The sequence below is a fragment of the Loxodonta africana genome, chromosome 22 (genome assembly GCF_030014295.1).
Source record: "Loxodonta africana isolate mLoxAfr1 chromosome 22, mLoxAfr1.hap2, whole genome shotgun sequence".
Taxonomy (NCBI): Eukaryota; Metazoa; Chordata; class Mammalia; order Proboscidea; family Elephantidae; genus Loxodonta; species Loxodonta africana.
The window spans coordinates 23,710,595-23,737,084 of record NC_087363.1 but is presented as its reverse complement, the minus strand read 5'-3'; the positions used below and the strand labels follow the sequence as shown (position 1 = coordinate 23,737,084).

The following is a 26,490-nucleotide window of genomic DNA, read 5'->3' as shown; positions in this document are numbered from 1 at the left end:
AGTGCCGGCCGGGGTCCGCGGCGCAGAGGCTGAGCGCAGTGCGGCGAGGGCGGCCCAGCAGGCACAGCATCCCAGGGCGCTGTCTCCCGGTGATCGCGGCGCGCGGGCCCGGCGGCCGTTGTCCGGGCGACGGCGCGGCGCGGGCACCCCGCGGCCCCTCCCCTGGGCGCGCGCGCGGCCGGGGCGCCATGGCGGCGGCTGCAGACCCGCGGCCTGAAGTGGCGGCCGCGGCCGGCAAGGCCGCGGGTCCGCGGTGGATGCCGCCTGAGCACAGCGTGGCGGCGGGGCTGGGCGACGGCGAGGACGCCCCGGTGCGGCCGCTGTGCAAGCCCCGCGGCATCTGCTCGCGCGCCTACTTCCTAGTGCTGATGGTGTTTGTGCACCTGTACCTGGGCAACGTGCTGGCGCTGCTCCTCTTCGTGCACTACAGCAACGGCGACGAGACCACCGACCCCGGGCCCCAGCGCCGCGCCCAGGGCCCCAGGCCCGCGCCAACCCTGGGCCCCCTCACCAGGCTTGAGGGGATCAAGGTGAGGACCCCCGCTCCACCCGTTTCGGGTTCTGCAGGGTCGATCCGGAGAGGACCAAGGCCGTCCAGCGCCTTCCCAGCACCCCCATTCTACCCCGGGCGCCATGCGTGCCGGCCCCGGGTGCACCCACTCGCCCACCGCCGCGCGCTGGACTGGGGTAAAATTCTCCTCCTTGGGCGACGAAAGGGAGGCCCAGACGGCCTGGCCACAGAACTGCCCGCTGCTCCTCTCCCTTAGGTAGGGCACGAACGCAAAGTCCAGCTGGTCGCTGATAGGGACCACTTCATCCGAACCCTCAGCCTCAAGCCGCTGCTCTTCGGTAAGTCAGCTGCGCGCTCCTGGGAAGGGCCAGTGGGGGCTGCGGTTCGTGGCTGCCTTGAGACTCATTTTGGCCACGTGACATCTGTTTTGAAAATGGCTGCTTCAAAGTAGCCCTTTCTTTTTTCCACCCAGATGCTTACCAAAGTGGCACTCCTTCATCCATAACAGGTTAAAGGGGTGACCTCTGCACACTCCCTCTCTGACCCCTCCTCCCTACAGCTGATCCTTCCACCACAGGGCTGGGCAATGTGACCAAGAGGCTAGTGTCTAAACATTTCTTTGGTACTGTCTTTAGACATCCCTGCCGCTATTAATTCTGTCACATCCTGGGGGGGTGGGACTGATAATCTGGTCTAGAGCCGATTTCAAACCCTCTGGGACTGGGGGAGGGTGCCACCCCCTTGGTTTGATGAGAAGCAGACTGTCCAAATGTGGATAAACTGGCACCCTCAAGCCCGCCCTACTGGGACACCAGCCTTTGCTACAGCCTAGGTGGAGTCTTTGTATTCAGCCATCAGAAGCAAAGCCTTTAAGGGAGGGTCATCTGGAGCCAGCATCATAGTTCATGTTTTCTCAGCTCTTGTTATGTGCTAGGTTTCATGTGATCACCTTATTTAATCCTTACAACCCCTCTGTGAGGTGGGCGTCTCCACTTTGAGGCTAGTCTAGTGGGTGAGAATGTGAGGCAGACTCACACAGCCAGTTCAGTGGTGACGCCAGAATTGGAATCCAGGCAGCCTGCACTCTAAAGCTACAGTGCTAGTGGTTAAGACCATGGATGGAGTCCTTCAAAGCCTACCCGTGTCAATCAAGGTGGAGGCCCCAGACTCATGGGCCTTGCCTATGGTAGGCTTGCCCAGCCAAGCCCTGGGTACCGCACCTCAATGGCATACATTTCTGCAAACTTGGGGCTGTTCCTGGGTGCTGGAGGAATGGAGAAGGTAGGTGACATCAATAAGGGGGCTGGGGCCTAAGCAGAGCATTTGAGCACATACTATTACCTCTGGGGGAGAGGACCCTGGTCAGGGATTATGCCTAGACCTATGGAAATGGTGTCACATGCCTGCTGCTGATAATGGGGTAATAGGTTTTATCAGTCCTTTTGTCATCGTTATTATTATGATAATTACCACTGAGTAACATTGAAGTCTGTGCCAGGCTCTGTTTTAGGTGCTGGAAACACAGCATTGAACAAAATAGGAAAACAAAACAAAACAAAATGGAACCGACATTCTAATGGGGAGGAGTCAGACAATAAATAGACAAATAAATACAAATGGTATGTCAGAAAGTGATAAGCTATTGCAGACAAATAAGGCAGAATTCAGTTGTAGTTGATGCTAGGGTGGGCATCTGTGAGAAAGTTATTTCAGTAAATACCTGTAAGAGGTGCAAGATTGAGCCAGGTGGTTGTGGGGAGAAGGGTGATTCAGGCAGAGGAAAGAACACTCACCCCATTACTTCTACACTGCTGTGAACAGACACATCTGAGATGGATGTGCTTTCTCTTGTCAGCCTTCTGGAAACCTGTGTGTATTTAATTCAGATATAAGCGAGCCATGAGGCCAGCCCATTGCCGTTGAGTTGATTCCAACTCATAGCAGCCCTACAGGACAGAGTAGAACTGCCCCATAGGGTTTCCAAGTCTGTAAATCTCTACGGAGGCAGGCTGCCACATCCTTCTCCTGTGGAGCAGCTAGTGGCTTCTAACCATCGACCTTTCAGTTAACAGCCATGTGCTTACCTACTATGCCACCAGGGCTCCTTCATGAGGCCAAAGGCCCTCTAGTATGCAGCTTGTTGTGTCAAAGTCCTACAAAGCAGAGAATGAGAAACTCAGACCCGAAGTCACCAGGAGTAAATTTCAGGAAATGAGATTTGACAAAAAGTAGACTGGTTCAGATGGGTCCCTGTTCCTTCAGTCAAATTACAAGGTTGTGATTAGGAGAACTGGGCAGCTTCAGCAAGAACTTCCTGCTTGTGGTCCTATTTCCTTGAAAACACTTAAATTACCCTCAGATCAGTCAATAGAAGATGTCCCAGTTTTACTCTGTAAGTTCCAGGGTTTGCTATTTGGAGAAATGAGGTGGGCTGTGTATCAGGATGAGTGAATGAAGAAGAGATCAGTGATTACAGAAGTAACCAAGAAGTCCAGTCCTGAGAGAGGGAAACCACAGGAGAGAGGGTACCCATGGAGCGGCGGTTCCTGAATGCTGTGTTATCGGGTTAATCTAAAAAAGGACCCCTCACCCCAAGAAGGAGCAGAGTCTGTCTGGCTTCTGTACCTGCTTGTCTGTCCTTCCATCAGTCTGCTGTCTACTGTCACCCTAAAGAAACAGGCAGGGCCCAAAGGGAGTGGGCCTTCTGTGAGCTCTGTCCCATCTGGCCTGCTGCTCTTGTTCCAAACCTGCGACTCAGTAGCCTTGGGGACCCAAGGTGCCAGGGCTGAAGGGGTGTGTGCTCAGGATATGAGCTGGGAAAGGGGGCCAGGGCTCCACCCCAAGGTGCCTCCTTCTCCATGGAAGGGAATCCCACCATTTCACAGGGAAGGGTCATGCAACCTCCAGTCTCTCTCTTCAGGGAACATTCCCTGTTTGCCATCTGTCCTGGAGACATTTGGTGCATGGGATCTGGGCTACAAAACGCCCTCCCTTAACTGTGGTAGGTATTTCCCAAAGGTTTGGGCTATCAGGAGTCTGCTGAGGACTTCATCCTGACAAGTTCAGTTCAGAAAGGAGGTGCTCCAGTTCTGAGTCATTGTCACCTCTTGGGGATGTTGCCTTCTTTCCTGTGGCTCACTTCTCCCTTGGCCTCACCTCTTTCTACATTAATTCTGTCCTTAAATGGCAGATCAAATCTCATCACTCCCTTCCTTAAAACTCTCCAGAACTTCCCACTATACTTCTAAGTCTCATTCTGTGCCCCTTGGCCCTCTCACCCCTCAGACTTCATCTCCTTCCTCTTCCCCTCACCCACTCCCTGCTGATTCTCAGACACTAAGCTCATTGCTGCCTCAGGGCCTTTGTAAGTACTGTTCCCTCCACCAGAAGGCTTAAGCCTGCCTCTTCCCACAGATGGTGTCTTCACCTCTGTCTTAGTTATCTAGTGCTGCTATAACAGAAATACCACAAGTGGATGGCTTAAACAAACAAATTCATTTTCTCACAGTTTAGGAGGCTAGAGGTCTGAATTCAGCATGCCAGCTCTAGGGGAAGGCTTTCTGTCTTTTGGCTCCAGAGGAATGTCCTAGTCTCTTCAGCTTCTGCTTCTTGGTTCCTTGGAGATCTCCATGTGACTTGGCATCTATCTTACCCCATCTATCTCTGTTCGCTTGTTTAATCTCTTTTATATCTCCAAAGAGATTGACTGAAGATACACTGGTACACTAATCCTGCCTCATTGATATAACAAAGACAACCCATTCTGAAGTGGGATTATAACCACAGGAATAGAGGTTAGGATTTACAACATGTATTTTGGGGGAATGTAATTCAGTCCATCACAACCTCCGTCAGGCATATACTCAGATGTCCCCTCCTCAGAGGCCTCCCTTGACAACCCATCCTTAGAGGTTTCCAGGCACCCTGTTAGATCAGCCTGCTTGGTTTCCTTCTCAGCACTTAAAACTGTTAGAAATGATCTTCTGTATTTATTTGTGTCATGTGTGCCTCTGTCCCCAAAGGTGAGCTGCATGTGTGGGAGGCCTAACTTGTTCTTGCTGTGGGTCTGGTGCCTAGAGCCTTATCTAGTGCTGGTAATTCGTGGCTGGCTGGAGGGGTTTACCATACCTTCCCAGTCCAGCGCCTACCTGCTGCTCCGAGTGGCCTCCACCATCACCCTGGGCAGGGACTGCCTGACCCAGCACCTCTTCAAGGACAGCAGGGGGCACTTCAAGTGGGCCAGCAGGAATTTTATGTTTTCTTAATGATTGAAGATAAAAGAGTAACTGCCACCAGTACACAAAACATTTTATTTTAAAATTATGACTTGCTTTATTATGAGATTTCCAAATGTACTTTTTCAGATTAAGAAAACAGGCAGCTAGGTTAGACCACTGTGTTCATGACAAACACCAGAGGCCCAGAAATAGGGAAAAAATTGTAGTGTGCATATGACTTCAGGTTTTTAAGCAGCTTAAGGCAGCTTTCTGCATGGCCCCTCTACCCCTGCAGTTCCACGTGCTTGCTGCTGCTTGGCAAGGCTGTGGGCTCAGTAAGGGTCAGCAGGAGGAACTGGGTCTGTCTGGACCTCGACAAGCAGCATCCTGCCCAAGGTGAGCACAGCCCATGACTGTGTGCTTGCCCTGACTCAGTTTGGGGTGTTGGAGCTTGTGGGTGGTAGCCTGGCCTCAGCCTGACTGTCATCCCATGCCTGGGAAGGTCAGAAAGGTGCCGGCAGGAGCCTGGCTGCCTTCTTTGCCTGTACAGCATTACCCACTCTGGCAGGGGCTCCTAGCTGCGTCAACCGGAAGTGGGCAACCTCTCTATGAGTTCTTCCTTGCCGAGCCTTGGGGCCTCTCTGGACTGTTGTCTGCAAATCCTCATGGGGGGCAGCAGAAAGAAGGTTTTATGAATGTCCTTGGGAGCACACGCATTTTGCCTGGCCACTGTAGAGGACATGGCTTCAAAGTCCCATGCTCTTCCTGCCTCTGATCCTGCTCTGGGCACTGGTGATGCGCCACCTGCACATGGCCAGCTGCAGGTTGCGGTTGGCCCAGCTCCAGGAATAGGCGGTGGTTACCAGGAGCCCGAGGCCCTGCACCTCCCCACTCAGCCCGGTCAGGCACGCCGCGCAGGACATTGTGCGCGCATGTGGTGTCCAGCTCTAGCCATCGTCTCAGGGTGGGCGCCAGTTCGCGGGGGGGCAGCGGGCCTGCCTTTAGTACCTCCAGCTGGGAGCCCAGGTCGCAATCCGAGGGGCTGGAGGACGTCACATTGCGCCAGGAGAGCCTGACGTTCACTGCTTGAGGCGTATCATCAGAGGGCACAAGCGATGAGGTGGCTCCCCACCCTTTCCCCTCCACCTGGCAAACTGAACCCTTTTGTGTAACGCTCAGCTCCTGGAAACAGAGTCTCAGGGAAGTGCTGTCCTCCAGCTACCACCTCCTCAGCAGGGAGGTTTTTTTTTTTTTTTTTTTGTCTTAGCAATGTTCTCTGTGTAAAAAGGTTTTGTTTGTTTCCTAGCGCTAACCACGCATAGCATTTGGGTATCTCCTCTTAAAATTCGCCTTCGCACTGGGCCAGGAGCTGGCATGGAGGCACTTGTAAGGGATGGGTAAGGGGTACTGCACGCTCGGGGCTCACCAAAGTCGCCGGCGCAGAGCATGTCCAGGATCTCTTTGGACGAGCGCGCGTCCTGCAGCTGGCGCCCGGCACTGGGGGGAGGAGCTGGTGTGAGGCTCCCAAGGGGAGGGGGGGCGCAGCGGCGCGGGTCCTAGTTTTCCCCTAGTTCTTAGCCCTTTGGGAAACAGACCCCTGTTGTGGGACGCCCCCTTTGTTTCCCGGCGGAGGGACTCGTTTACCTGATTTCCGCAGAGAGTGATTTGAAAGGGCTGAAAGCAGCCCAAAGGCCGTCCGGAGACCCACGTGGGCTGTCCGAGCGCGAGCCCTTGGCTATGGCTGCGACGCAGAGGCTGTGGTCTGCGGGGAAGCGTCAGCAGTGTAGGATGGCTGGCCAAGGGTAGCCCTAGCAGGCTATGATGGGGGCGCAGCTGGCCGGCATAGGCTCGCACAGGTTGCGGCAGGTGTAGACGACCCTGTGGGGAACAGGCTCGGGTGCATCAGGACGCTCAAGACAAGGGCTTGGGGGCTGCGGCTGGGCCTCTAGATCAGCTGGGGCCTCTCTGCGCTCCTAGCGCTGCTGTGTGGCCGGTGACTCCCCACGGTCGCTGGGCAACGACACTTTGGTCACCTAGCAACTGCCCTGCAGCCTAGTTTTTGTATGCTTGCACCTCAACCCTTTCATCCAGCCTCCCAGCCCTGCAGTCCTGTCTCTTCTCCCCCTCTGCCTGTAGCCAAGGCCTCTTTCCGGAGCACCCCTAGCTCTAGCTGGGTTAGCAGTCTCCTGTCAGAGAGAGGGGTGTGGGCAGGGCCTTGCACCTTACGCCTTAGCTCCCATTTTGGAGGGAGAAGGCAGGGCCCTCCCTTTTGTTATGAAAGGCCTTTAGGGCCCTGCAGTCTCTGGCCAGGGCTGAGGTTGGCAAGAGGGGGCCCTGCCCTCATGCAGTGAAAGAATCCATTGTTGCTGGCATGGTTGCCAGAGGCTCTGGGAAGGGCTCACACTCTTAGAAGGGGGAGCTGAGGGAGCAGTTCACAGGATACTGTAGGCTGAGGAAGAGGACTTGGTGTTTCCATCTTGGGACATGGCAAGAAAAGACCACCAGATGGGTTGAGGAGTGTCTGAGGCCTGAGAGGGGCCACAGCACCACCTCCTGCAGCGATTCCTTGGGCAGACAGAGCTCCCACACCTCGCTGAAGAGGTGCTCCGGGCCCCCCAGCTACACCTCAGCATTCAAGAACCTTGATAGTTCGTGGGTCTGGGCTGAGGGTTGGACCCCATGGTGCTCACAGCTGGTGGTCCCCAGCCTCCAACTCCTCAGATCCCATAGACACCTGCTCCCCTGCACTAGGAACAACACAGGTGACCCTGATCATGCTCAGCAAGGGTTAGTGAAGAGGCAAGTTGCTGCCAGAGCAGGCCCTGGCTGAGGAGGGGCTCCCGCCAGCACCTGGGAGCCTCTGTCCTACCTGTTGAGGTACACAGGGGTGAAGAAGGGGCAGAGGAAGAGGCAGACGTCAGGGTGGCACTCCTGGGCAAGCAGGGGCAGCCAGCTGACTGACTGCTGGATGACCTCGGCTGCTGTGTTGTGGTCCAGCAAGTAGGGCAGCCGCATTTCTGCATAGCCAATGTCGTGGCACAGCACCATGGCTTGTGGAATGGGCATGCACCATGAGGGGAGCCAGGGAACCGTTGTTGCCCCACATCACTCCACAACACCACCAGCAGCCACAGCCTTTGCTCCGTGACCTGCCTTGTCCATCCTGGCCTGAGTGGGGGGTTGTGCTGGTGTTTACCCAGCTCTCAAGTGCCTGGACCCACCTGGTTAGGTCTCAGCCCGCTGGCCTGGGCTGTTTGCATTTGATTAACACCGCAGCAGGGGTGAGGTAGGGTAGGGGGCTGTTGGGCCTGTGGGTTACCAGCACCTAATAAACAAAAGAAATCTGACCCTGTGTTTTTGTTGTTGTTGTTTACTTAAAAAAAAAATCAAAAGGCGACTGTTGATTAGCAATTCGATCTAGCTCATTGTCCAGCAGGGCTGCCTCCAGTGCCTGGCTCACACCGTTTCTGGGTTTGCACGGTTGGCGGGCGCGGGATGGCGGGGAGGGGGGAAGGTGTCATGCAGGCCAGGGGTGGGGCCCTTTGTCCTGTTCACAGTGTCATCATATCTGGGTCACCTATTCCTGGAAACTGAATCCTGGTCATGAGCATGGATTCTGGAGTACAACAGCTTAGGTGGCCCTGGAAAAGTCATCAAGCTCCCTGTGCTTGGGGTTCCTCACTGAAAAGAAAGGTTACCTACTGGGGACTGATGTTCTGTAACAAGTGTAAGAATTAAGGAGTCGATATGTATGAAGTGCTTAGGACAGTGCCTGGCACAGAGTCTGCGCTACCGAAATACGATCTGCTGTGATTACTATTAAAAACTGCTCCATTCCTGGCTCAAAGCAGCCATTTTCCCTCCTCTCGGCAATGACTGGAACTTTACGCTGGGAGTACAGTGCAAAATAAGCTGCAGGCCCCTCTGCAGGAATTCTGAGGGGACACAGCTGCAGTTTTTGTCCTCTCTCAATCAGCCCCTGTGTGGACCTCTGTCCCCCATCTAAGGAAGTTCTCTTCCCTAGTAGGGAATGAAGCAGGGCCTGGGCTCTTCTCTTCCAGGGAAGGGCTTGGGGATGCCAAGACATGGGTGTTCCAGTTCCACCAAGCTGCCTACCAGTGCGAGGGCGTCCAGCCACTAGGGCCAAACCCCAGGTCCGACCTATATTCGGAAGCTTAGGAGCATGGAGCAGTTGCTCAGTGTACTACATTTGTGCCTGAAGGAATTGGGGAAGCAAAGGGCACCTCGAGCATCTTCTTAGAGACCAGCATTTGCCAAAAATCTGAGTGGCCCCCCACCAACCTCCCAGCCTGGAAAGTCAACAACCCAGCCCTGGTCAAATGACCAATGCCACTTGTGCAGAAGAATGGTGGGCAAGGCCCTTGGACTGGCCTAGAGCACTTGGATGTCTTCTGTTTTTGTTTTTATTTTAAGTGAAAGTTTACATATTAAGTCAGTCTCTCATACAAAACCTTATATACACCTTGCTATATACTCCTAGCTGCTCTCCCCCTAATGAGACAGCACACTCCTTCCCTCCACCCTGTGTTTCTGTGTCCATTCAGCCAGCTTTTGTCCCCCTTGGCCTTCACATCTCACCCCGAGACAGGAGCTGCCCAGATAGTCTCATGTGTCTGTCTACTTGATCCAAGAAGCCCACTCCTCACCAGTATCATTTTCTGTCTTGTAGTCCAGTCCAATTCTTGGATGTCTTTGTATGCCTTGCTTGTTTTTATTTGAACAATGCTGAAAAGCAAAAATGAAAGCAAGAGCCAGCTACCACCCCTCTGCTTTTTAAATATATACCCATTAAGAAATAGAGGTCTACCCTCTGGCCTTCTGCCCCACCCCAGGGTGGGGAGAACTTAACTCAGGTTCGGCTTAACTCTGGCTTCCTTCCAGGACTCCCCTGGAAAATATGTGTTCTCAGAGTGGAAGACCAAGGCCCACATTCTAAAAGTTGGCCAACCTTTGCAGGACAACCTGACCTTGGGGCCTGAGTCCAGAGCAGATGTAAAGTGGTGTGTGCCAGTAGGGGACAGGGAATGCTCCAGGCCCCAGGAGCCCTGCAGGGAGGAAGGTCCCGGGAGCATCAATGCCTTGGCTCAGTCCTAGGCCTCACCACCCACCTTCTCCTCTTATGGCAGAAATCCCTGGCTTCCTGAGTGATGAGGAGTGTCGGCTCACCATCCACCTGGCGCAGATGAAGGGCTTACAGCGCAGCCAGATCCTGCCCACTGAGGAGTACGAGGAGGCAATGGGTACAATGCAGGTCAGCCAGCTAGACCTCTTCCGGCTGCTGGACCAGAACCATGATGGTCGCCTGCAACTTCGTGAGGTTGGGATCCTGGGACTTGAATACACACAGGGTGGGAGTGCCCAGAATTTCCTTTCTGGTGACAAGTTCACTTGTCTACCTACCTCGACCCTAGCCTCAAGAGTCAGATGCCACCCCAGGTTAGCTTGGGCATGTCCAGGTCTAGGTCTCCCCTTGCTGCCCTATGAACACGAAGATGTCAGGGGAATCCACCTGGGGGTGATGGCTTTTACTGCCACAGTATTCAGGTGGTGTGCCTTCTCTGGTCTAGATCCCTTGCTGCCATAGCTGGGGGCCCCACAGACCTCATGGTAGATGGGATGGCAGTTCTGAAGTGGGCAACAATCCAGACATCCTACATGCCCCTCACACTTGGGCTTCTGAGAGAGGCTTGGCAGGGCATGAGGCTTATTCCCCGGACAGAGCACCCCCCTGAGCCTGGTCTTCCTGGGACCCCAGTGGCCATGCCCTGGTCAGGCCTCCCTCTGGTGCCTGTTCTCTCTTCACACCCAGAGCTTGGCTTCCCCCACCCCACCTGGAGTATCTGAGTGGGACAGAGGTCTGTTCCTCACTCTGCCTCCAACCAGCCACCAGTGCTCCCCATGGAGGCCACAGTACCAGCAGGGCTGGAAGTGCCTGTGGCTTTCAGGCCTTTTGACTACCCTCTGGCCTCCTCCCCAGATGCCTCTGACCCTCTCTGCCCACCCTCACTTCTTTCCAGGGACCCTCAGGCTCTAACCTGTGTCTTTGTCAATGCCCTCTCACCTGAACCATTAGCCCTACAGCAAGAACTGGGCCATCTGTGCTCTGGTGACTTACCATTATTGGGGCCAACTCACTGATGGAACCTCTTGTGCTGCAGGTCCTGTCCCATACTCGCCTGGGAAATGGACGATGGATGACTCCAGAGAGCATTCAGGAGATGTACTCTGCAATCAAGGCTGACCCTGATGGCGACGGTGAGCTCATACCTCACCACAGTTCTGTCCCTGTGAGCTTCCTGCCTACTCCCAGGTGCACCATCTTGAAAGCTTAGGTGCTGTCCCAATAGCCAGATGCCCTCTCTGCCCAGCTTCTAAAGTGGCTAGAGATGTGGAGGTGAGGGCCCAGCCTTGTCCCTTATCCCTGGGAGGAGGTCAGGCAGCCAGCCCCTCCCATTCTTCTTGGTGACACCTGAGAGCAATTCTTGGAGATCCTTTTGACCTTCCTCAGGCAGAGTTTGGGATGCAGGATGTGGGGCTGTCAGTTGGCAGAGTGAGTGGAGCAGAAGCAAGGGAACAGGGAGTGCAGGCTTGAGCTTGGCTGCTTGCCTTGCTCCATCCGCCTCTCTCCACCCAGGTCTGGGGTCTGCCCCTGCAGGCAGCCTCCCTGATCTAACTGAGGTCTCCCTTTTTCCTCCTTCGACCTGGAGCCATGCTGAAACACAGAAGTGGTGGTGTTGCTAACTACTGGGGGTGGGGGTGGGGGTGGGCAGGGAAGCTGTCATGTGAATGGCCTCTCCCAAATTGGGAACTACCCAGGAAGTTTCTGAGGTATGGTCATCACCCTCATGCTTAAGTTCTGTATACTGACTGAGGAAGATAGACAGGTGAAACAGGACTGGGAGAAATGGCCTTATGGCTGGTGAAGCGAGACTGAAGAATCTGACTTGGACCTGTGGGTGGAGGGGTGTCCTACTGCTACTGCCCCCATGTACAGAGCTGGTGACAGGCTCACAGCCCTGGAGTGTCCCCTACCCTCAGAAAAACCCGGGCCAAGGATTTTGGGTCAGACAGGATAACATGGAGCAAAGGCACCAGCTACTCTTTTAGAGCCTCAAGGGGGCGGAGCCCCTGCCTTATGGGTTGGGCAAGAACAAGGAGAGGGGGCTCTCATTTGGGGGCGCAGCCTGACTTTCTTTGCCAAAGTGGGCCAGTGACCCAGCAGACAGGCCTGGCTAGATGTGTTTTGTCAGGGATGGGACCTGAGGTATTGAGGCATCCCCTGAGGACCAGCCCCAGGCTGCACCGCCCTGTGTGAAAGGCCCTGAAGGAGGCCCAGTGCTGGCTACTCTCTCTCCTTACCCTCCACAAGACTGAAGGGTGGCCGCCACACTCTTCAGAGCCAGGCTACAGGCTGGGGTGGTCCTTAGCCTAGGGCCCTGGCCACGCGGCTCAAGTTTCCTTTGGAGACCCTGCTCTGGCCACTCTAATGGTGGGGAGGGGACAGCTTCTTCCCTTTCAGGGCCAAATCAGAGGGGTTAACTGAGGAAACGATGAACTCCTTTGGGTCTTCTCTTAGGGTCTGATGTGACTGAAACCAGGTTCATCTGACCCAAGAGTCCAGGTGGGGTACAGGTACATATGGCCTCGCAGTGCCTGAGGCCAGGGGCTGCTGCTGCCTTTGGGGAAGACAGGGAGGTGCAGTTGCTGCTGTGGCTTCCCCTTGTGGGCTTGGTGGGCACTGATGGCAGCTTCTTTGTGCAGGAGTGCTGAGTCTGCAAGAGTTCTCCAACATGGACCTTCGGGACTTCCACAAGTATATGAGGAGCCACAAGGCAGAGACCAGTGAGCTGGTGCGGAACAGCCACCACACGTGGCTCTACCAGGGTGAGGGTGCCCACCACGTCATGCGTGCCATCCGCCAGAGGTGAGCATTTGAGGCTGTCCTCCCCCCACCTCTGGCCTGGCACAGGGGAGAAGACATGCTGGGGCCCCTCAGAAGCCCTTAACTAGGGCTGAGGACACAGGGGAGAAGACATGCTGGGGCCCCTCAGAAGCCCTTAACTAGGGCTGAGGACAGAATTGATTAGCCACCTCAGGATTGAGTTCCACTTTTTAGACCAGGATGGGGACCTGTTGGAAGACGGGCAATTAACAAAGACAAATGAGCCCTCATTGTAGGCAAACGCTATACAATTGGGATGAGAAATGGATGGAGTATTTGTTTTCAGCTAATTAGAAGAAATGACTCTTTTCTCTGCTCACGGGACCTCACATCGTGAGCAGCCAGATGCTTTAGATGAACAACCTCCTTTCTGAGGGGATGGGATGGGGTCAGCAAGTCCAGGTCTGAGCCCCTAAACTTAATGGAATTTCATCTTTTCCACCCAATGGGTGTCTAACATCGAGGGAGAAGGGCTTATCATGAGTGATCCCTTCGTGCCCCTACAGGGCCAGTGTGGGGTGGTTCAAGGGGCTTCCAGGGAAGGTGGGCAGGGGCAGAGATTGGAGCAGGCCCGGGGTCCATCTTGGCTGGCTCCTTCAGGGTGCCCAGCCGACTGCCTGCTGCCCACCAGGGTGCTACGTCTCACCCGCCTGTCGCCTGAGATCGTGGAGCTCAGTGAGCCACTGCAGGTTGTGCGGTATGGAGAGGGAGGCCACTACCACGCCCACGTGGACAGTGGGCCCGTGTACCCGGAGACCATCTGCTCTCACACCAAGTTGGTAGCCAACGAGTCCGGACCCTTCGAGACCTCCTGCCGGCAAGTACCTCCGTCCTGGGGGCTGTTTCCTACCGGGGGACTGCCTCTGGGTCCCAGACCAGGCACCTCTGTGACACAGGCACAGTTCTGTCCTGTGGGCATGCCCCTCTGCACGGCGCCAGAAGGGCACTGAGGCCATTCTGGTCGATACAGCTCTTGGCTCTCCCTCCAAGTTGTTTAACAAGTGGCAGGATACGGGTGGCTGCTGGCCACCTTGCCCACTCTAGTCAACAGTGACTGAGGTACCCACAGACACTGAAACTTGCCCCCAGAGGTCTGAGGCTAGGGGCAAGGCTGGGTCCCCAGTTCTTTCTACCTTCCCAGGTGTTGATCCTGCCTCCAATGCTAGAGGCCTCAGCTTCTCTTTCCCGTGTCCCTCTTCCTTGCCAAGGTACATGAGGCCAGTCAGTGTTTCCTTTCCATGTGGCTGCTGTGGCTCAGCCCCTTGCAGCCCTGACCAGCCCTTCTGCATGACCGAGCTGGTTCTACTAGCCTACCTTGCTTAGATGGGGCCTTGGTCAGGGCCACATAATTTAGCTAAGTGCATCTATGATCTTGGCCACAAAATACATTGTGACACACAGAATAATAGGGCTTGTGGGGAGGGACTGGGGCACCTTGGCACTGTCCTGTCCCTCTGGCCCCCGGGAACCCGGCCAGCCTGTCCTGCCCATAGGTGAGCCCCTGGGAGTGTCATACAACCAGAGACCTGCTCAGCAGTCCCCCTGCCTTACAGCTATATGACGGTGCTGTTTTATTTGAACAACGTCACCGGCGGGGGTGAGACCGTCTTCCCAGTAGCAGACAACAGGACCTATGATGAAATGGTAAGGGCTGGCTGGGCTGTTGCCTGTGGGCTGCCTGGCCTTGGGCTCACCTAGCACACACCCTGCCAGGCCTGGGAGGAAGGCCCAAGCACACCCTGGCACTTTTGGCTGGTTTGCCTCTGGACACCTTTGGCTGCCTGGCCATGCAGTGGAGGCAGCTTGCAAACTCCAGCACCTTGCTGCCCACAGAGTCTGATTCAGGATGATGTTGACCTCCGTGACACTCGGAGGCACTGTGACAAGGGAAATCTGCGTGTTAAGCCCCGGCAGGGCACAGCAGTCTTTTGGTACAACTACCTGCCTGATGGGCAAGGTGAGTGCTTGTGGTCAGGCTGGGGTGCCCAGGGAAAGCTTCCCCTTACCCAGCCCCCTGTAGGGCTGTTTCTGGCCACCCCCAAATAGCATTCTGTCCCTGGTGCGCCTTCAAAGATCATCCTAACTGACCTCAGCAGCTGCCCCGGCACCAGTGTAGACTCTTGGGTCATCTTGACCTGTCATCCTTCCCTGACGCCCCAACCTACCTGCTCTCTGGGGCTGTGTGGACCCATGCCCCTTCCCAACCCAGCCTGAGAAGTGCTGTGTCCAGGCTTGGCAGTAAGAAAGCTGGTCTTGGAGGGCCAGTGGTGTTCACAAAGCACTAGATGGTTGAGATGCTAAGATCCCAAGGAGGCCTTGGGGCTCCATGTTTGCTACCTGAGGTGTGCACAGCTGGGCCCCCTCTGAGCCCTTGGACCAGAAGAGGCCGAACTTAGAGCAGCCCAGCCTAGGGTCTCTCCCAGCCTTTCCCTTGCTCACAACACCCTCCACTGACAGGCTGGGTTGGCGATGTGGACGACTACTCGCTGCACGGAGGCTGCCTGGTCACGCGTGGCACCAAGTGGATCGCCAACAACTGGATCAACGTGGACCCTAGCCGGGCGCGACAGGCGCTCTTCCAGCAGGAGATGGCGCGCCTGGCCCGTGAAGGTGGCACCGACTCGCAGCCCGAGTGGGCTCTGGACCGGGCCTACCGCGACGCCCACGTGGAGCTCTGAGGGGAGGGCCGGCACCGCCCCCTTCCCCTCGAGGCGGCCATTGCCTGAGATCGGGCCCTGCTGCCCCCCTGCCCTGCTGCAGACCAAAGGCATGGCCCATGTCTTGCCCCACGCCCGCCTCCAGCTGCGACTGGAGCGCAGTTCCTATATTCATCTTATTTATTGTGTACAGACCGATGCCGCCCTGATAATGCCAAATAAAATCACACGGCCTCGAGCCGCTGGCCTAAGAAGCTCCGGGCGGGCGGGAGGGAGACGCGGTCAGGCGGAGCTCGCCAGCAGCCCCGAGTGCTCCGCGAGCGTCACGTGAGGGGCGGGGCGGGGGCTGCCCCCTCCGCGGGCCCCGCCAATCGTGGGCGGGATCGCGTGGGGCGGAGGGTCGTCATTGGACATCAGCTGCGCCGGGGCGTCCCTAGGCGCTGCTACCTGTAGCCAAAAGCGCAGTCGATCGGCGGCGCACCGCGCGGGGAAGGGTCGCTCTCGCGAGAGCGTAGCTTCTTTTCTTGGTGGTGGTGGCGGCTGCCGCAGTTCGAGGAGGACCGACATGGACGCTCGAGAGGACTACGTGTGGCCGCGGGCCACCTCGGAGCTCATACTCCTTCCGGTCACGGGTCTGGAGTGCGTGGGGGACCGGCTTTTGGCGGGTGAGGTTTGGTTTGAAGCGCGCGCTAGCGAGCTAAGAAACTGAGCGCCAGCCTGGGACGGGGCCGCGAGGAACAAAGGGATGCCCCGAGGAGGAGGGTGGGCTGCGGACGAGGTCCGATCGGAGGCGGGAAGGGACCCCAGGAGACGACGGGAACGAGGATGGGCCTGGGAGACAAATACTGATGAGGCTACTGCAGCCCTTCGTAAACTGCAGCCGACCAGGACAAGGCAGGCGCGGCCGCGGGAAAGTGCGGGATAACGGGGCCGTTTCGGGGGAGGGGTCCGTGGCTTCTTCGAGGAGGTGAGTGGGGTTTGGCCTCTCCTGAGGAGGCGGAGCGGGGGTTGGGGGGGTGAGCCCCCAGGGGGCGTGGCCGGGTATGGCTGGGGGCGGGGTTGTGGCTTTTCCAGGGAAGATGGGAATGAAATTACTCTGAGGTCGCGGGAAATTGGGGATGAGACCTTTCCAAGTAGGACAGTGTCCCGGAAAGCGGGCTATGAGGCCCCTCCTGATATGGTTGGGGTCCGGGCAAGCCAGTGTCGATTCCCCTCCGAGGAGGGCCAGGTGGGGAAGCACAGGCTCCGGTGACTGGCCCAGGGGCCTGGGACCGGAGGCGGCAGAGACCTGCGGAACGATGAGATCTGACATGAAGCTACTGACTGACAATGGCGATGAGGTGCTTCTTTGTTTTAAAAGGGCCTTGAGTGAGCTGCTGCCAGTCTTAGGCAGGCAAGGGAGTGTGTGGGGGGCAGTAGCGGATGCCCAGTTTTGATCTTGGTTGGGGGCTCTGGGAGCCTCTCGAGCTAAACTACGAAGGCTCCAGGATTTGGGGACAGTTAAGTAGAAACCCAAAGAACCACAGAATGAACTAGGAGAAGGGGAGGGATGAGTTCCTGGCAGAGGTTAAGCATGCCAAAGGCAGTGAGGCCAGAAGAGTTGGTTACTTTTCAGGAAGGAAGAAATTCCTCTGAGGCTAGAGCAGGGGTGAGGCCTGGGAGGAGAGGAGGCTGGAGAAGTGAGCTGGGGTCAGATTTGCTTAGGGCTTGATCTGACTTTATTCTTAAGGGCGGTGAGGTGGCCCAGCGGAAGGGTTTTAAGCAAGAAAATGAGTTGGTGGAAAATGCATGTTAGAAGGCTCCCCATCAAGTGAATTCACCCATTCCTGTGACTTCGAAAGTGGCTTTTATATAGCTACAATTTTTAATTCCATGTGTGCTTCAATATAATATGAATCCTCAGCCCTGTTCTCTCCAGAGTCCCCTGCCCAGGTGCACAGGTGCCTACAAACTGAAATATCCCATCTACCCTCAGTGGTCCATCTGCCTGATGGCTCAGCTCAGCAGGGAAAGCACCAGTCACTCAGATGCCCAAGCCTGAGAATCTGCTTGACTCCCCAGGCCTGTTAGGTACCAAGTCTAGTTGATTTTGACATCATTTAAATGGCACCTGTCTGTTTCTCTGCCTTTACTGACATTACCTGAGGCCATGCCACTATGTCTCCTTTAGGTCCTCAGTAATATTTTCTCTGACCTTCTTAAATCTTTCATTTTCTGACCCACTACCTCAAGCTCTTGCCTACTTTAGGGCTTCACACCTGCTATTCCTTGCCAAGAAAGTTTCTTTCCTGTCTGTTCTTCCTCTGGCTGATCTCTGCTCATCTTTGAATCCTCAGCCTACATGTTGCTCATCGAGGTGACCTCCCCTGCACTCACCCAGTCTGGTTAAATTAGACCAGGGCTGCTTTCTCAACCTCTGCACTGCTGACATTTTAGACCAGGTAATTCCTTTTGTAAGGGGCTGTCTTGTTCATGGCAGTATCCCTTGCTCTACCCAGTAGATGCCCGCAGCACCCCCCCCCACAAGTCGTGACAACCAAAACTGTCTCCAAACATTGCCAGATGTCTCCTGGGGGGCAAAGTCAACCCCTGTGAGAACACTGTTTTAGACCTTCCCATTTTATATTTTTACGGCAACTTGTAGGGTTTCTTCCTGGAATTTGCCAGAATTGTAATGGTGTAGTTGAGCAGTTTTACTGTTTAGTGTCTGCCTAATCCAAAAGGGCAGGGTCTGTGCTTGTTCACTGACAGCATCTAGTTCAGCGTTGGGCTTATTATCAACGCTGAGTAAATGTTTGTTGACTGTTAAAAGATGGAGATTGCCGGTCAGCAGTGGTGTGAGGGGCTGTTGCTGGTCTCTCAGGTAAAAGCACCAACCTTGCTATGGTGGCGAGGGTTTGTGAACTCTTTAGAAAGGGAAATCCACAGGACTTGGAGACAGATAAGAAGTGAGAGGTTGAGAGAGGAGCAAGCAGGGGGCTTCCAGGTTTCTGACTGGAGGATGGGCAGAGGGTTTGATGGGCACTGGGATGAGGAGCACTGAGAGAATTTGGGGTGGATGTCAGTGGAGTGGCAGGTGCCTGCAGGAAAACCAGGAGGCAGCTGGGTGCTCGGTTTTAGAGCTATTTGGGTTGAGGATGAGGCTGTCCAGAAAGTCTGTGCATGAGTAAAGCCTGTGGGAACACTAGTACTTGGAGCAGATGCATCCGGGAAAGGCTAAGGAGCAAAGCAAGGAGCGCGCATGTCAGGAAGCAATAAATGACGTTTCTGTAGCCTATATTTGTTGTGTTTCTGCCATGTGCCAGACTCGGTCTCAGCCCTGGATGTCTCTTACCTCCTCCCTTCCTCCTGATATCCCTTTCTGTTGTTGCTGCTCTCGGGCTCTCAGAGCCAAGGCTGCCATACCCCAGAAGGGGGGCTCACACAGTGGGCCAATGGCAGGGCCAGGACTCAAGCCCAAGCCTCTGCCAAGACCAAAGTGTGGGCTGTCTCTCCTTGGTCTTCCCATTGATATTGAACATACGCACCCCTTCTCAGATATAGGGAGAGGCTTCTGAAAATCAGGAGGGGTGTGGCCATTGACCTGAGGGTGGAAAGGTTGTCTTAGCAGGACAACCTTCCTCCCAGTGGAGGAGAGAGGAGGAAGGAGGATGAATGGAGAGGTAGATGGGGCCACCTGGGGACTAAAGCTGAGGGGGTTGCAGTCTGAAGCATGAGAGGAGGTAGATAAAGAGGAGGCTAAGAGTTTAAGGAATTCACAGTTGAATTGAACTGGAGCCTCTGACAAAGGGAGCAGAAAGCCAGCACTGAAAATCTGGCTGAAACTGAGACCAAGGATTTCTCGAGGTTCACGCCTGTGAGATCACGTGTCCTAACACATTAACAGGTTACATGTTGATAGGTCCCTTCCCCACAGGTCACCAGCATTAGGTGGGAGGTTCTGATGCGGCTCTTTGCCTCTGTCTAGGTGAGGGTCCGGACGTCCTGGTATACAGCTTGGACTTTGGTGGGCATCTGCGGATGATGAAGCGAGTACAGAACCTGCTTGGCCACTATCTTATCCATGGGTTCCGGGTGCGGTCAGAGCCCGATGGAGACTTGGAGTCACAGGCCACAGTGGCTGTGTTTGGGAGCAAGGGGCTCCGAGTTGTGAAAGTTAGCTGGGGGCAGGGCCGCTTCCGGGAGGTCTGGCGCTCTGGCCTGTGGAGCATGTCCGACTGGATCTGGGATACATGCTGGTTGGAGGAGAATGTGGCCGTAGCTCTGGGCCACAACTCAGTGGTGCTCTACGACCCCATGGTAGGACGTACCCTGCAGGAGGTGCCCTGCACAGATAGGTGTACCCTCTCCTCAGCCTGCCTGATTGGAAACACTTGGAAGGAGCTGACCATGGTGGCGGGTGCCATTTCCAACGAGCTCCTGGTCTGGTACCCAGCAACCATGTCAGAAATCGAGCCTGTGGCACCTGACCGGCGGGTCAGTGGGCATGTGGGTGTCATCTTCAGCATGTCGTACCTGGAAAGCAAGGGCTTGCTGGCCACAGCTTCAGAAGACCGAAGTGTCCGCATCTGGAAGGTGGGCGACCTCCGGGTGCCTGGGGGTCGAGTGCAAAATATTGGGCACTGTTTTGGGCACAGTGCCCGTGTGTGGCAGGTCAAGCTCCTGGAGAATTACCTTATCAGTGCAGGAGAAGACTGCGTTTGCCTGGTTTGGAGCCACGAAGGTGAGATCCTCCAGGCCTTTCGGGGCCATCAGGGCCGTGGGATCCGGGCCTTAGCTGCCCACGAGCAGCAGGCCTGGGTCATCACCGGGGGTGATGACTCAGGTATCCGGCTGTGGCACCTGGTAGGCCGTGGGTACCCAGGCTCGGGGGTTTCAGCTCTCTGTTTTAAGTCCCGTAGCAGGACAGGCACCCTCAAGGCCGTAACACTGGCTGGCTCTTGGCGAGTATTGGCAGTGACTGACAAAGGGTCTCTGTACCTCTATGATCTCGAGGTCAAGTGCTGGGAGCAGCTCCTGGAGGACAAGCGCTTCCAGTCCTATTGCCTCCTGGAAGCAGCTCCTGGACCTGAGGGCTTCGGGCTGTGTGCTATGGCCAACGGGGAGGGTCGTGTCAAGGTTGTCCCCATCAACACTCCAACTGCTGCCGTGGACCTGACCCTGTTCCAGGGGAAGGTGCACAGCCTGAGTTGGGCCCTGCGTGGCTATGAGGAGCTCCTGTTGCTGGCATCGGGCCCTAGTGGAGTGGTCACTTGTCTGGAGATCTCAGCTGCACCCTCTGGCAAGGCCATCTTTGTCAAGGAACGTTGTCGCTACCTGCTTCCCCCAAGCAAGCAGAGGTGGCACACGTGCAGTGCCTTCCTGCCCCCAGGAGACTTCCTGGTATTCGGGGATCGCCGGGGCTCCGTGCTGCTGTTCCCTTCCAGACCAGGTCTGCTCAAGGCCCCTGGGGTTGGAGGCAAGGCTGGGGCTGGGGGACTTGGCGTGAGTGGTTGCAGTGGTGGGGGAGGGAGCACCTCGGCTGAGTTGGGCCCTGTGTCCACACTCCCTTCCCTGCATGGGAAACAGGGCGTGACCTCTGTCACCTGTCATGGTGGTTACGTGTATACCACAGGGCGTGACGGCGCCTACTACCAGCTCTTTGTGCGAGGCGGCCAGCTCCAGCCAGTCCTACGGCAGAAGTCCTGTCGAGGCATGAACTGGCTGGCTGGGCTCCGCATGGTGGCCGATGGGAGCATGGTTATCCTGGGTTTCCATGCCAATGAGTTTGTGGTATGGAGCCCCCGGTCACACGAGAAGCTGCACATCATCAGCTGTGGTGGAGGACACCGCTCCTGGGCCTTCTCGGATACCGAGGCTGCTGTGGCCTTTGCCTACCTCAAGGATGGGGACGTCATGCTGTATCGGGCCCTGGGTGGCTGTACCAGGCCACATGTAATTCTCCGGGAGGGTCTGCATGGCCGAGAGATCACCTGTGTAAAACGTGTGGGCACCATCACCCTGGGGCCTGAATTTGAGGTGCCCAACCTTGTGCAACCTGACCACCTGGAGCCTGGCAGCAAGGGGCCTGGCCTGATCGACATCATGATCACAGGCAGTGAAGACACTACCGTCTGTGTGCTGGCACTCCCCACGGCCACGGGTGCGGCCCACGCGCTCACAGCAGTTGGCAACCATATCTCGTCGGTGCGTGCGGTGGCCGTGTGGGGCCCCGGCACCCCAGGTGGCCCTCAGGATTCTCGGCCAGGCCTGACTGCCTATGTGGTGTCTGCCGGGGGCCGGGCTGAGATGCAGTGTTTCAGCATCATGGTCACACCAGACCCTGGCACCCCAAGCCGCCTTGCGTGCCACATCATGCACCTCTCATCGCATCGGCTAGATGAGTACTGGGATCGGCAGCGCAATCGGCACCAGATGGTCAAGGTGGACCCAGAGACCAGGTGGCGTGGAGCGTAGGGTGGGGTCATGCAGGGCAAGCCCCATGCCATGCAGCTGCCCCTAGGCTCAAAGGCCCTACCTGATGGCTGTGTGTTGTTGCTGCAGGTACATGTCCCTGGCTGTGTGTGAGCCTGACCGGCCTGGCCCTGGCCCCCTTGTGGCTGCAGCCTGTAGTGATGGGGCAGTGAGGTGAGAGCATAGGGCCCAGGGGCTGGGGGAAGAGGGACGAGGTTGTCCAGATTGAGTTCTAAGCTGGGCTGCCCCCTGCCTCCCCAGGCTCTTTGTCTTACAGGACTCAGGGCGGCGGCTTCAGCTGCTTGCCGAAACCTTCCACCACAAGCGGTGTGTACTCAAGGTTCACTCCTTCACACATGAGACACCCAACCGGCGGCGGTGAGCGGGGCTGGGTGAGGGTCCTGGGAGCGGGGCTCTTGTCCTCCATCCCCCTCATTAACCTGGCTGCCCTTTCTTGGCTCCTAGGAGGCTGCTTCTGTGCAGTGCAGCCACCGATGGCAGCCTGGCCTTCTGGGACCTCACCACCGTGCTAGACCATGGTTCCACTGCCCTAGAGCCACCAGCAGAGCCTGGGCTTCCCTCCCGTGAGTAGCTGGTGTGCACTGCACTGCCCTTCTCCACCTTACCCCTTTACCTTCACCCATGTAGCAGGCTGAGTCGTGAAAAGCATTTTCTTCCCCCAGAGCTGGGGACACCCTGCCTCACTCTCCAGGCCCACAGCTGCGGTATCAACAGCCTGCACACCTTGCCCACGTGTGAGGGCCACCATCTTGTGGCCAGTGGCAGTGAAGATGGCTCTCTCCATGTCTTTGTGCTTGCCGTGGAGGTGCCAGAGCTGGAAGAGGCTGCTGGGGAGGCTGAGCTGAGACCTCAGCTGCGTGTGCTAGAGGAATACTCTGTTCCTTGTGCACATGCTGCGCATGTGACAGGTCTCAAGATTCTGAGCCCAAACCTCATGGTCTCAGCCTCCATCGACCAGCGGTTGACCTTCTGGCGTTTGGGGCACGGTGAGCCCACCTTCATGAACAGTGCTGTGTACCATGTACCGGATGTGGCTGACATGGACTGTTGGCCTGTGAGCCCTGAGTTTGGCCACCGCTGTGCTCTTGGGGGCCAGGGACTTGAGGTTTACAACTGGTATGACTGAGATGTCTCGTGGTGGCAGGCATGCTGGGCGTGGAGCCTGCTCGCAGACAGAGTGGAACAGTGAGTGAGCATGCCCGTGCCCAGCGTGCCTTGAGAGGAGGCAGAGGCAGCTTCGAGCTCCTGACTTCAGAACAGGAGCTGGGGTGAGGAAAGTGCTACCTGCCAGACCGAGGACGCACCCACCCCCACACTCCACAGTAGGACACAGCTTTACAACAGAACAATTTTATTTTGCATCCAGGCCCCTAACAAAATCTGTGGGGCTGTTTTTTTTTCCCCCAGTCGATGACTTTGTGACATTAGGGCCTTGTTGCTTCAGATGTGGTTCAGTGGAGGGAGGCCCAGCATGGCCAGGCCAGCGTGCAGCACTGCACGCACGGCCCGCAGAAGCTGCAGGCGAGCAAACATCTGACCAAAGAGGTGCGGTCGGGGCTCCTGGAGGAGAAGAGGCCTGCTGCTCTCATCCTCTGCTGCCCCTGCCTTCACCCCTCCTGTGCCTCCCATGCACCCCCTTTTGCTGTGTGCTTACCCCTAGGATGTGTATACGGTTGTAGTACGAGCTGAAATCCATGCTGAGCTGCACCAGGAATTTGCACACCTGGTGACAGAAACAAGTCACTGGCCTGTCCCTCAGCACTCTTGTGCCCCAGCCCAGAATAAAGAATAGAGTGTATAGTGTCTCTCCTGGTTTCCACCTCACCATCTCCGTGCGTGCAGTGATGTGGAGCCCCGGGGCTGTGTAAGCCAGAGCTGCTGTCTGGCTCAGCAGGTCAGGGAAGGGGAGGATACTGTTGAAGAGCAGCAGCCATTCACCCTGTGGGAGAGAAGGGTGCTGGGAGGGAAAGGCCAAGCCTCCTGCTTGTGCCGACTCTCCAGGTGGGGCACTCACCTCATCATGTAGCAGTGAGAAGTCCAGGCTACTCACAGGTGGAAATGTGGGGTACAGACCTTGTTCCATGCTGTGCTTGTAACTCTCAAAGAGTGTGGCAAGGCGGGCACAATTATACATGACAAAGGTGCCACTCTTGGTGCCCTTTGTGGAAACACTGTTGTCGGCCAGGGTCAGGAGGAGCTGGAGGACAGAGGCACTGCTGCAGAGAAGGAGGGTAGCCGCCATACCCTGTCCCCCCAGCTCTGGCCCCATGGGGCACCCAGGCTCACCTGACTCTGTGGGGCTGTGCTGAGCATCTCAAATTTGATGGTAGCCACAGAGAGAATCCCGAAGATCTCTGTCCAGGCTGGGTCTGAGGGAGCAGAGCTCAGTCAGTCACTCTGCAGGTAGGGAACAAGGGACGGGGTACAAATGACTTGTTCCTATCCCAGAACACAGCCAGAGTCTCCCAGGCGCACCTTGTGCCAAATCCCCGCCATGCTTGACTGCTGAAGCCTTGCATACCTGGGCAAGCCGGAGCCTGTATTTTGAAAAGAGAGACAGTGGGTAGGGTCCCAGTGAAGACCCACCCGCCTTCCCGCACCTCAGCTATCCTGGTTCAGCGTGGCTTTCCTTCCGGCGTCACTCACTCGTAGTACTTGGGGGCAGTCAGGGTACCAGGTCCACCAGCTACTTTCACTGGGCCACAGACCAAGTGCTTCTGTCAGGAAGATGGCAGAGGTTCAGCCTAGCTGGCACTATCCTCCAGCAATAAGTCCCTCAAGGGACCCAAATCTGGTGCTCTGCTCCACCAGGACCTCCCCAGCCTGTCACTACCTGGCTTAATACCTCCAATCAAATCTCAAGTCCAGCCCCTTAGGACACAGTCCAGACTCCTCAACCTATTCAAGGTTCTCTGGGATGTGCCTCCAGATCCCACCACCTCCTGTGCCTCTCTACCTGCTAAACATGCATGCTATTCACCAAATCCAGTGTTTCCCTCCAGATCAAGTGTCATCTTCTGGACCCACTGGCTCTCAGGCTCCTTGAGCTTTCAAGGGCCCTTTGAAGCTGGATGGTGAGCTCCACCATTACTGACCTACCTGTCTGAGAGGAGCCTGGTCATCCAACTTGTGCCAAAGCAGGTCTAACTTCTGCTGCTGGAACTCCTCCTCGCAGCTTACCACGTGCACAACAATGCAGTTGTCTGTACCTGAATTTGGGGTCCCAGCCTACAGGGAAGGAAGACAGTCACTTTGGGGACATAGGACACCTGGCTTGTGAGAGGCCTACAGGGCAGAAGAGTCGCTAACCAGGCCTGAGGAGCTGTCCTCGGGCCAGTTCTGCACAGCCTCCTGCAGCTCAGCCAGGGAGGAGAGAAGATCCTCAGTCACTGCAAAGACAGACAAGTGTTGAGGCTGGCCGGGAGTGCAGCAGTCCCCGCCTTCTTCCTGGCCCTGCTACGTTCCAGGTCCTACCCAGACAGCTGTCTAGGTTGGGGTCATAGCCGGCTGAACGCCCCTGCTCTTCCACCAGCTCTTTCAGGCACACTCTGCCCAGGATGCCAGGGGGCAGGGCCTCCCCATCTTGGGCAGAAGTAAGCTCAGCAAGAGCGCGGCTCCTCAGGGCTTCGGTCGCGGCACTCTCCGAGGCAGCGGGCCATTCCACTCGCAGTTGCTGCAGGAAGGTCCGCATGTGCGGGTCCCGCGCAGCGGGCACCAGGCGCACACTCACTCTGTGAAGCAAGGGAGGCCACCTCAGCCGGCGCAAGCAGCCCAGCTCCCCCTACTTCCCGCTCCTAGCGTCCATCCCCGAAGGCAGCGCCGCTCTAGGCCCCTAGAGATCCTGCCTCCTCCATTTGGGCTCCGCGCCCCGGCTCACCCGCGAGAGCGCAGAGCTCGCGCTAGATGATCGGCTACGAGAACAGCACGCAGCTGGCTCAGGCGGAGGGTGCAGGGGGCGCCGCGCAGCGCCGCGCAGTGCAAGACGACGCGCGGACCTGACGAGGCGGGCGCGGCAGGCGCGGCGTAGGCGGCCACGGAGCCGAGGACGTGCTCGAAGACAGCGGGCCGCCGCAGCTGGAGCGCCAGGCCGGCGGGGGTGGGCGCGCAGCGCAGTACCGGGGCCACACCGGGGCCCTGCAGGCCGGCGACAGCAGTGACCACGGGCTCTGGCACCTGCAGGTAAAACAGCGGGTGAGCGGGTCCCGGAGCCCCCACTACCCGTGGCCTCAAGTCCCCGCCCGACTTGCGCTCACCTGCTCGTCTCCGAAGCGCGCCTGTAGTGCGCGCCGTGGCGCCAGGAAGTCTCGGGCGCGCAGGTGGCGGGCGCGCGTCTCCTTGAACCACACGGGACCACCGGGTCCCAGGGCAGCATTAAGAGCCCCCAACATCTCCCCAACTCCGAGGCGCCCCGTCGCCATGGCGACCGGAAAGGAGCAAGCGGAACCGGAAGCGAAGTGTCAAGAGGCCGAATTTCCGGGAGGGGAGATTGGCCCAGCACAATACCAGAAGAGACAGGTGCGTCCGAGTGGGCTGTGCTGGCCGCTTCCGACCCGTCTTCCCAGAGCTCCCTGCGCGTGGCCCACCTTCCTTACCGAATTCCGCCTGGGCCCAGGGTGCCTTCACCGTGGCCTCGTATTAGCAATTAGGAGAAGCATCCTTGGGACCCAA

The 26,490-nt window shown here is 56.9% G+C and overlaps 3 protein-coding genes across 10 annotated transcripts; 2 read left to right on the top strand and 1 right to left on the bottom strand.

The window, feature by feature from the left end:
- The first annotated feature begins 188 nt into the window (after positions 1-188).
- Positions 189-15,575, top strand: P4HTM (prolyl 4-hydroxylase, transmembrane). The gene is made up of 9 exons (XM_003409881.3): positions 189-530; positions 768-849; positions 9,876-10,066; positions 10,908-11,004; positions 12,511-12,673; positions 13,323-13,508; positions 14,245-14,335; positions 14,525-14,648; positions 15,149-15,575. Exons 1-9 carry the CDS (start codon positions 189-191, stop codon positions 15,367-15,369), a joined length of 1,497 nt encoding a protein of 498 aa, XP_003409929.2. The 3' UTR covers positions 15,370-15,575.
- A 186-nt stretch (positions 15,576-15,761) lies between these two features.
- On the top strand, positions 15,762-23,620 carry WDR6 (WD repeat domain 6). 4 transcript variants are annotated; one of them, XM_064274552.1, is made up of 8 exons: positions 15,762-16,013; positions 16,229-16,315; positions 19,316-20,779; positions 20,963-21,788; positions 21,892-21,975; positions 22,063-22,179; positions 22,267-22,385; positions 22,485-23,620. In XM_064274552.1, exons 1-8 carry the CDS (start codon positions 15,914-15,916, stop codon positions 22,946-22,948), a joined length of 3,261 nt encoding a protein of 1,086 aa, XP_064130622.1. In that variant the 5' UTR covers positions 15,762-15,913; the 3' UTR covers positions 22,949-23,620. The 4 variants fall into 4 exon arrangements, with proteins under 4 accessions (XP_064130622.1, XP_064130620.1, XP_064130623.1 ...); XM_064274553.1 differs by having other exon boundaries at positions 15,851-16,013; positions 19,316-21,788; XM_064274551.1 differs by lacking the exons at positions 15,762-16,013; positions 16,229-16,315 and adding exons at positions 16,391-16,688; positions 17,324-17,418 and having other exon boundaries at positions 19,316-21,788.
- On the bottom strand, positions 21,126-26,240 carry DALRD3 (DALR anticodon binding domain containing 3). Of its 5 annotated transcripts, XM_003409673.4 has the most exons (12): positions 26,076-26,240; positions 25,700-25,995; positions 25,297-25,553; positions 25,132-25,211; positions 24,922-25,050; positions 24,469-24,539; positions 24,298-24,359; positions 24,109-24,191; positions 23,837-24,019; positions 23,648-23,761; positions 23,477-23,545; positions 21,126-23,382 (listed from the first exon to the last, which is right to left on the bottom strand). In XM_003409673.4, the coding sequence occupies exons 1-12, from the start codon at positions 26,238-26,240 to the stop codon at positions 23,263-23,265; spliced, it is 1,629 nt and encodes a 542-aa protein (XP_003409721.2). In that variant the 3' UTR covers positions 21,126-23,262. The 5 variants fall into 5 exon arrangements, with proteins under 5 accessions (XP_003409721.2, XP_064130629.1, XP_064130628.1 ...); XM_064274559.1 differs by having other exon boundaries at positions 23,648-24,019; XM_064274558.1 differs by having other exon boundaries at positions 23,477-23,761.
- Positions 26,241-26,490: the final 250 nt, after the last annotated feature.

Bases quoted from the DNA above. Each gene is read 5' to 3' on its own strand.
- WDR6 (XM_064274553.1), top strand. From the start codon at position 15,914: ATGGACGCTCGAGAGGACTACGTGTGGCCGCGGGCCACCTCGGAGCTC. The intron at 16,014-16,228 runs GTGAGGTTTGGT...CGTAAACTGCAG, and splicing joins GGGGGACCGGCTTTTGGCGG to CCGACCAGGACAAGGCAGGC. The intron at 22,386-22,484 runs GTGAGTAGCTGG...TTCTTCCCCCAG, and splicing joins AGAGCCTGGGCTTCCCTCCC to AGCTGGGGACACCCTGCCTC.
- DALRD3 (XM_064274556.1), bottom strand. From the start codon at position 26,240: ATGGCGACGGGGCGCCTCGGAGTTGGGGAGATGTTGGGGGCTCTTAAT. The intron at 24,540-24,921 runs GTAGGTCAGTAA...TCTTCCTGACAG, and splicing joins ACCAGGCTCCTCTCAGACAG to AAGCACTTGGTCTGTGGCCC. The intron at 24,360-24,468 runs GTGAGTGACGCC...TTCAAAATACAG, and splicing joins ACTGCCCCCAAGTACTACGA to GCTCCGGCTTGCCCAGGTAT.
- P4HTM (XM_003409881.3), top strand. From the start codon at position 189: ATGGCGGCGGCTGCAGACCCGCGGCCTGAAGTGGCGGCCGCGGCCGGC. The intron at 13,509-14,244 runs GCAAGTACCTCC...CCTGCCTTACAG, and splicing joins CCCTTCGAGACCTCCTGCCG to CTATATGACGGTGCTGTTTT. The intron at 14,336-14,524 runs GTAAGGGCTGGC...TGCTGCCCACAG, and splicing joins ACAGGACCTATGATGAAATG to AGTCTGATTCAGGATGATGT.